Raw genomic sequence first — 9447 nt, forward strand, 5'->3', positions numbered from 1 at the left:
TTTTTAATCCTTTGTTCAAGTCTGGATTATGTTTTTTTTTTTGCGCTCAACTGTCTGTGTGGCCTACTGTACCTTCCTCACATCTGGTGTGTGTGTGTGTGTGTGTCTACCAGACTTTATCCATAAGATCACAGTGCAGGCGTCTCCTGGGCTGGAGAAGAGACGGAACTCTCCCGATCTGGGCTCTGGCACCTCGCCCTCCTACGGCCCACGCTTCCGAGCAATCCAACGTAAGTGTAGGCTTCTCTCCTCACACACACACACACACACACACACACACACACACACACACACACACACACACACACACACACACACACACACACACACACACACAAAAGCACACACACACACACAATCACACGCACTCAAAACACAGTATCCACAGCAACATGCACAGAGACAAACTCGGTGAACTCGCACACACAAGGCCACACACACACACACTCTGTCCCAACATTCCCCTCTGTCTCTTTTCATATCCTCACCCACCCACTTTCATTCTCCCCTTCTCTCCCTGCAGGCTCTCATTCTCTCACACACACACACACACACACACACACACACACACACACACACACACACACACACACACACACACACCCTTTCACAACAGTCGTTTTTTCTTCCAGTCCAAACATTATCAGACTTCCCATTATTAACGGATCAGCAGTTTCTGCAGACTCCGTCTCATCGACCGCAGTCACCCGCTTGAACCAGCGGGGGGAGTCCTCGCTCCACGCTGTGCCGCAGAGGCCGGGAAGACTCACTTATTCTCCGTGCGTGCTGCGCCTTCTGCTGAATCACAAGAGTGGTGGGAGATTCATGGGGCTCGCAGATGAAAGTCTGCTGCGGAGGCGCTCGGGAAAAATGGCCGCCGAGGTGATTTACAACGCCGCTCGGGTTTCGAACATCAAGACAAATGTTAGCGAGCGCCGTTTACCCCCCCGCCGGCGGAATTGGACTCGTCGATCGTCACCCAAAAAGGGTTTTCCCGAAGAATGAGCGCTCTCGTGCCAGCGCGACTTTAAATGCAACAATTTTGCGGTGGAACGTTTAGCCATAAAGTGTTTTTTCCCAAATCCAAAACAGCTGTTTGACTCATTTATTCATTAAAAAGCGGGCTGCATTGCTGTGTCACTAATGAGTCTGGTTAATGTTAATTTTTGAGGGCTCGGGCCTGACTGTCATGAAAATGTATTCGTGTGTTTAGGCAGCATCTGTTGTCGCCTGGCTGTGATGGAAGACAGTGGTAGAATATGACTGATTTATGATCCCTTAGGCCATTTTGGTAGAATTCCATTAACACGTTTAACATCGTTAGCAGCTTTGCTCTGTATCAGCATCTAACGATGGCAGAATGCCTGAGCTGTGTGTGTGTGTGTGTGTGCGTGCGTGCGTGCGTGCGTGTGTGTGTGTGTGTGTGACTGACACAAACCTGATGGCAGTTTTCATTCTGGGACTGAGGGACTGTCTTTCAGGTGTCTGTGTGAGTGTGTGTGTGTGTGAGAGAGAGTAAGAGAAATGGCTAGCGGTGTCGTTGAGATTCACACTGCATTGGTTTAGCATTTGCGCAGCGTGCACACACACACACACACACACACACACACACACACACACACACACCGCTGCTGTCTGCCTGACGGGGGAAAAAGCTTCTAAAAGTGTGTCAGTGCCAGGTGGAATCCCAGGCCTATTCTCATTCTCTTTCTCCCTCCCTCTCCCGCTGCCTCTCTCCCTCTCTCTCTCCCGCTGCCTCTCTCTCTCCCCCTGCCTCTCTCCCCCTCCATCTCTCCCTCTCTCTCTCCCCCTGCCTCTCTCTCTCACCCTCCATCTCTCCCTCTCTCCCCCTGCCTCTCTCCCCCTCCATCTCTCCCCCTGCCTCTCTCTCACCCTCCATCTCTCCCTCTCTCTCCCCCTGCCTCTCTCTCTCACCCTCCATCTCTCCCTCTCTCTCTCCCCCTGCCTCTCTCCCCCTCCATCTCTCCCTCTCTCTCCCCCTCCATCTCTCTCTCCCCCTGCCTCTCTTTCACCCTCTCTCTTTCCCCCTCCCTCTTTCCCCCTCCCTCTCTCCCCCTCTCTCTCCGTCATACTCTGTTCGCCATACTCTCTCTTCCATACTCTCTCCACCATACTCTGCTGAGATATGAGACATGGCGGGTACAGCCTGTTGAAGGCTGTCACCAGTCCTAGTGTTAAGTAGCCCTCGAGCAGGGCTGTTAAAAAGACACTCCGTGGGACCTAATTAACGATTAGTTTCAACCGACTGACGTAGAAATATCATTGCGGCTCACTGAACTGAACTGATTGATGTCTTTCTGGGCTTTTCTGAATTATGTGTCCTTTTCTTCCCCTCTGGCCTTCTTCTCTCCCTCCTTCACTCTCTCTCTCTCTCTCTCTCTCTCTCTCGCTGTCCAGTCAGTCCCAGTGAGAACAGCAGGGCGTTCGGCCTGAGCTCAATGTGGCCCCTGGAGGCCCCCCCGCTGAAGCAGGCCAACGGTGACCTGAGGCTGGGGCCCCACTGGAGACCCCAGAGCCCCAAAAGCCCCAAGAGCCCCAAAGTCCTGCGCCTCAGCCCCCAGGAGAGCAGGTACATACCGCCCCCCCCTCACACTTTAGCCATGCGGCCTGTTGGGCTGCGAGCGGAGCTAGAGGCCCCCGGCCCCGGCTAAAGGCCAACAAATAAAAATGTGAGTGAAAGTTTAGAAAAATACATTTCAGGAGTAAAACGGCCACAAGCAAGAGAAAAGCGCTGACATTTCAAAGAAGAATGGACCGACAGTCGCACAGCTGGGTCGCCGGAATGTCCGACCCACAGTGAGAAATTCTCCCGCGACGACAAGAGCAATATCGCGAGACCGCCAATCGCCACGCAGCGTTTTTCATCTTGTAAGACTTCCTCTGTGTCTGGAGTCTGCGACCAAGCGCCACAGAACATGATCATGGGGGCGGGACCAGACGCATCTGAACAGCCAATCATGAAAAGGCCGATCATCCCCCCCCCCCCCCCCCCCGCACAAAATCCAAGTGTATTCCCATTGGTGTCCACGAATATCTTACAGGATCTCGTTCCCAGGAAGTTCCTGCCGCATTAGGGAGCAAATGTCAGTCCTAAATCCATACAGGGCACGGGGAGTGCACACTTAGTTTCCCCAACGACAAACTTCTCCATTTCCCCAACGATCGATTCAATACAACAGAATAGAACAGAACTCTGCAGGATATTAATCACAACAGATGCAGATGACAGTTAGAATGAACATTCAAGAAATGTCTTTGTAATACAAGACAAAGACCAAAGACTGGGAAGAAAAAAAATAGCAGAGGAACGGTGGAGAAATCGCAAAATGCAAAAGAATAATAATTAAAAGAAAAAAGAAATCCAAGGCCTTCAGTCTAAATCTTTATTCACATCCATTCCAACGAGTGCTGCAGAAAGACTTTGTAAAACGCTGGTTTAACGAAGTTATTTTCATCAGGCAGATTTTGGATCATTCAAGGTTCCTTTGAGATTCTCAGCGATTCACCATTTATCCTTCTCTTTAGTTCACCTGTATTTTACCTGAAGAGCAAGTGAAGCACTTCGATCCTTTGCTTGTTACTCTCATGACGATGTCTTTATGTGTGTGTGTGTGTGTGTGTGTGTGTGTGTGTGTGTTGGGGATGGGGTGTCTCAGCTTGTCAATGAGAGCTAAGCTCCTGGAGATGGACAGCAATGAGAATGGAGACTCCAAGGACGACTTTGAGGAGTACAGACCTTCCACGCCACAGCCCGCCCAGAACGGTAACCCACACCCCCCACCCTCTACCTCCACCCTGCATTACCCCCAACCCCCTACCCCCACCACATTACCCCCAACCCCCTACCCCCACCACCTACCCCCACCCTGCATTACCCCCAACCCCCTACCCCCACCCTGCATTACCCCCAACCCCCTACCCCCACCCTGCATTACCCCCAACCCTCTACCCCCACCCTGACTTATCCCCAACCCCCTACCCCCACCACCTACCCCCACCCTGCATTACAACCAACCCCCTACCCCCACCCTGCATTACCCCCAACCCTCTACCCCCACCACCTTACCCCACCCTGCATTACCCCCAACCCCCACCCTGCATTACCCCCAACCCTCTACCCCCACCCTGCATTACCCCCACCACCTACCCCCACCACCTTACCCCCACCCTGCATTACCCCCAGCCCTCTACACCCACCCTGCATTACCCCAACCACCTACCCCCACCCTGCATTACCCCCACTACCTACCCCCATTACCTTACCCCCACCCTGCATTACCCCCACTACCTACCCCCACCACCTTACCCCCACCCTGCATTACCCCCACTACCTACCCCCACCACCTTACCCCCATCCTGCATTACCCCCACTACCTACCCCCACCCTACATTACCCCCAGCCCCTTACCCCAACCCTACATTACCCCCACCCTACATTGGAAGAATGGAATAAAACTCTTCACTCTTTTTGGCTTCAGGCATAAAACTGTCTTTATTTTACATGCATGGAGAGAGACAAGCATTCATAGTCAATGCAGAAATCTGTTTGAAGAGTTCTTCCCCCTACATTTACACAGCAGCACAAACAACTGTCACTTATTTGTCAGAGCATGCTGTGAACGGTACACTGATAGAAAAACAAAGAATTTCAAAACAAAAATATGACAGACTACGTTGATTTCAACAAGCATATACATTTTCAATATTTAAATTTAAACACCCCCCCCCCCCACCCGCCCTAAATGACATTATTTCTTGCTCTCTTATTGGCTCATTCTTTAATCCCCGCCCCCAGGTTCCTTGTCAAAGGAGTCCCAGCGGCTGGCCCTACCTCAGGGGGACTCTGGGAGCGAGGAGGGGGGGTCCCCGGCCGGCTCCCCCAGGCCGGAGCGCGGCTCCCTGGGCGGCGGCGGCCCGCTGAGGACCACCCATCGGGCCCTGCTGGACGGGGGGTCCCTCCTGGCCTCCGTGGCCCTGGGCCGCTGCCTGGACGTGCCCCCCCGCGTGCCCCCCAGGACTAACCACCACCCGCCCCTGGGGGAGCTCCACCGGGCCCCCTCGGAGCCCGACATCCCTGCGCCCCCCCCCGCCGCTGCCGCCGTCGCCCCGGACCCCCCAACGGTGGATGACCTCATCATGCTGTCGAGCCCGCAGCCCCTCCCGGTGTCCCGCTTCGACTTCGCCCTGCGCCCGCCCGAGGCACCGAGGCCCCTGCCCCTCACCCCGCCGCCCCCCAACCGGCGCCCGCGGACCCCGCAGACGCCCCGGACCCCCCAGAGCCCCCGGGCTTCCCAGCAGCCGGGACTGGGCGGTCCGGGGGAGTGGGCCCCGCCCCCCTGCCCCCATCACGCCAACGGCGAGCTGGGCTGCGAGGCCCCGGACCCCGGGACCGAGAGGTGGAGGAGGTCCAGCCAAGGCCTGCACTCCTCTCAGCTAGGTGAGCTCTCTCTCTCTCTCACACACACACACACACACACACACACACTTGAATTCTTAATTTAGGTCCGCATTTTCAAAATACACTGTAAGAGCCTTAATATAATTCCATTGCTGTCATGTTGTTTAACGTGTGTCACATTTCATGGATACATGCAAGCTCTTAGGATGTACACCATATGCTTACATGCACATACGTACACATATATACATATATATATATATTGATCGTATAATATACATGATAGTGATGTACAGTAAGCATAGAGAAAATACCACAAACACCAGGGGAGTTATGGGTTCAGAAAACACACCTACACACACACACACCCACACACACGTGCACGCATATACACACCGGGGAGGTGACAAATACACACACAGACACACACACTAGGTGGTGACGCGCACACACACACACACATATGCACACTGGGGAGGTGACACACACACACACACATGCACACTGGGGAGGTGACACACACACACACACACACACACATATGCACACTGGGGAGGTGACACACACACACACACACACACACTAGTGGTTGACACGCACACACACCGGGGAAGGGGGGTTGCATTTTTATTATTCAACACCAAAACACACCTCATGCATATGTATTTCCCATTAGGAGAGCTGTGACACAGTTTGCTATCTGCCCTGATAAGGGGTGAGCAGAAAAGGCAATGGACTCTTAAGACAGATGCCGAGGCTGTTAAGAAAGGGCCCCGTGGTTTGACTCTCATTCCAACTACGAGATCCAAGTCTGAGTCACGGCACCATGCAATCTCCTGAGAGCCGATTCATGTCGCTATGCCCTTAGGGGCCAATCAACACTGTATCGGCTTGTTTTGACGCTAATAACTGTAATCTCTCAAACTGCATGAAGTTGTCTAACGGCAACCCCTGCCAAATGTCTCAAACGACGACGCAAAACAAACAGCCCAGGCTAGCGAGCAGCTCTAGCTGTAATGATTTGTAATTAATTAGATTCGAAGATATGCTGTAAACTACAGATAACAATGTTGTTTAGAACTTGGAAAAAGGTATGTGTGTGTGTGTGTGTGTGCGTGTGTAACTTGTGATGATATCCTGTGGTTGGGGACACCTGTTGTCGTCTGCGATTGCCGTTTCTTGTTGACTAAATCGTTCAACCACCACTGTGCGCTGTGGGAAGAAGTGACACCATCGCTTTGGGCCTAAACACAAGATGGTGTCCTGATAAACGCTAGTTCACACTAGAGTTATTACACAAGATGGTGTCCTGATAAACGCTAGTTCACACTAGAGTTATTACACAAGATGGTGTCCTGATATATGCTAGTTCACACTAGAGTTATTACACAAGATGGTGTCCTGATATATGCTAGATCAAACTAGAGTTATTACACAAGATGGTGTCCTGATATATGCTAGTTCACACTAGAGTTATTACACAAGCTGGTGTCCTGATATACGCTAGTTCACACTACATTGTTGTTATTACACACAAGCTATTACACAAGCTGGTGTCCTGATATAGCTCACACTAGTGTTATTACACAAGCTGATGTCCTGACAACAGTAGTTCACACTACAGTATTGTTATTACACACGCTGGTATCCATAGTTCATATTACAGTGTTATTACACAAGCTGGTGTCCTGATATAGTCCATACTCTAGTGTTGTTACTAGTGTTGCAGGTGAAGCTCCTCAAACTCTAGTTGACTTGTTTTGCCAGCCTTGATATTATATAATTTAGTATATTATTTTATTATGGGATATATACTGTATAAGCATACACAAAATAAACATGGACTGGACAAGAGGCAGTCTATGTTAGATGGTACTTTACCTTTCCACCGCAAAGATATAAACATAAACATATTTCACCACAGCGACTGTCAATTCTTATTTCACTGGTTGCACAATAAATGGAAATACAGATAAATCTACATGATACAAAATTGGCCTGCGCTAACGTGCGACGACCTACACAAGGTAGCAGGTACAGGAAAATAAATGATTACATAAACAAACAAATGTAAATCTGTTGTCGCTGATTACTCTTAACCAATAAACTGTTGTATAAGAACAATATCACACTCGAGGTCATGCTGTTATACTGAATATCAGCACAGCTGTGATTATCTTCAGCCTGATTATATTCTGTGTAACAGCACACCCTCTCTATTGCTTAATTATAATTATAATATTCCATACTGTATTGTATTCTCAGCGTAGTTGTGCATCAGTAGCTCAGCCCCTTAAGCACTGACTAGCATGAACAATGGAATTGAATGGAACTGTGGAATTTACCCAGCAACCAAGTCAACTTTGATTGGTGGGATTCGGGCCAATACAGTACACTCTGTTATTGTTGGTGTTTTACATTTGTTCTTCCTCCCTCTCTCCTCTTCCTCAGTTTTGGACCTGCCCCTGTGCCAGGACACGCTGGAGTCCGAGGACAAACCCGCGGCGCCCTTCTCCCTGTACCCCGACCCCCGCCTCTGGAGCCCCAAAACGCGCCGCCTGGAGGTCAACGTCATCCCCCGCCCGCGCCCCTCCCCCGTCCGGCCCCGCATCGACCCCTGGAGCTTCGTCTCGGCGGGGGTCAGCGGTCGCGTCCCCCCCCGCTCGGACTGCCACCCTCTGGGCTACCAGCCGTCGCCCACCAACCCCTTCACCAACTGTGACCCCTTCCCCTCCCCGGACTGCGACCCCTTCTCCCTCCGGGCGGACCCCGCCAGCGCCCTGGACGCGCCATCGCCCTTCGACCCCTTCTCGGCGCCGTTCCCCACCTCGCGCTCCGCCCCCTGCTCCGCCAACGGCTCGCCGACCCTGCCCAGCTTCCGCGTGGCGCCCCTCAACCCGGCGGACTCGCCGCTGATCGACCTGGGGTGGGCGGCCTGCAGCCAGCCGCTGGATGGCGCCAAAGAAAAGACGAGACCCAGGAGGACCCTGGGACTCAAGCCCTTCAGGTCCCCCGCGCAGCTCAGAGACGACAGGTTCTGAACCCGGCCCCGGAGGGGCGTGAGGTCGACTCTCGCGGAGAGCTCTTTACGGGCGCTTGTAAGAAAGGAATGGCTGGACAGAAGGACCGTGGGGTATGGAATCCTTTCAGATACAAAAAAAAAATGCACATGACCCCTCCCCCCTGGGAGGAGTTTCCCCTGTGGAACTTGTGGGGCTGGGCGGGGGGCGGGGCAATTAGTGGAGGGTTCTGCCTATCAACCATGTTGCCCACTTGCCTTGGGAACCAGAAAACCAGGAAGCCAGAGAACCGATCCTATAAGCCTTGGGACAGTGGCACCAGCTACTGTCTGATGCTCGTTTCATTCAAGACTGAATATTGTTCTCTTACCCTTCTCTCTCTGGATCAGTAGCCATCTTGAGACTCAATCAGCCTCCTCATATCTCCCCTTCTCATCTCTTCTACCTTTTTGAAGCATTCGTTATACAATATCGCTTATCTGGCTACCCCTTTGCAGATTGTGGAGGCATACGGGGCTACGGCAGCCCGGAGGGTCTTATGTTGTGTATCATTGTTAGTACTCTGGTCCGATCCATCTTGAGTGGTTAACCTATTTCAGGAATGCAGAGAGCATGATATGAAATTGGCTTAAATGCGCAAAGGAGCTTAGTGATGCTGGGTGAAAGAGCTGGTGCGTGCTTGTGTGTTTGTGTGTGCATGCGTGTGTGTGTGTACAGCCCTATAAGGGTTGCAGTCAATGAGAGAGAGAAGCTCACAATGGTTACAATATTGCCCTAGAATTCTCTGGGGGGAAAAAATGAGACCCAGACATTCCGCTAAGGAGCAGAACATTCCACGAGCATTTCAATCAAATTCTCTGAATTCTACTGGTTTGTTTTGGCCGGCAGGAAACAAAAGCATGTCGGGCGAAAGGGTCAGCCCTGGCACATTCCTCCTTCGTGTGCCAAAGAATGTGACGGCCTGGCTGTCCTTTGTGCCCAGCAGAGTGGCAGGGCCACTTTCTGTGA

General features: G+C 52.0%; 1 protein-coding gene across 1 annotated transcript in view; it reads left to right on the forward strand.

Moving 5' to 3' along the window:
• LOC311320159 (mitogen-activated protein kinase kinase kinase 11) overlaps positions 1-8460 on the forward strand; it is a gene marked incomplete at its 3' end in the record, with an annotated part of 27772 nt that extends 19312 nt beyond the window's left edge. The window contains exons 6-10 of the mRNA XM_084451848.1: positions 114-230; positions 2419-2590; positions 3678-3784; positions 4817-5458; positions 7871-8460. Of these exons, the coding sequence (XP_084307974.1) occupies positions 114-230; positions 2419-2590; positions 3678-3784; positions 4817-5458; positions 7871-8460 (1628 nt within the window). The remainder of the gene's footprint in view (positions 1-113; positions 231-2418; positions 2591-3677; positions 3785-4816; positions 5459-7870) is intronic.
• Between the last annotated feature and the right edge of the window lie 987 nt (positions 8461-9447).

The sequence above is a fragment of the Borostomias antarcticus genome (assembly GCF_949987555.1).
Source record: "Borostomias antarcticus genome assembly, chromosome: 17".
NCBI lineage: Eukaryota > Metazoa > Chordata > Actinopteri > Stomiiformes > Stomiidae > Borostomias > Borostomias antarcticus.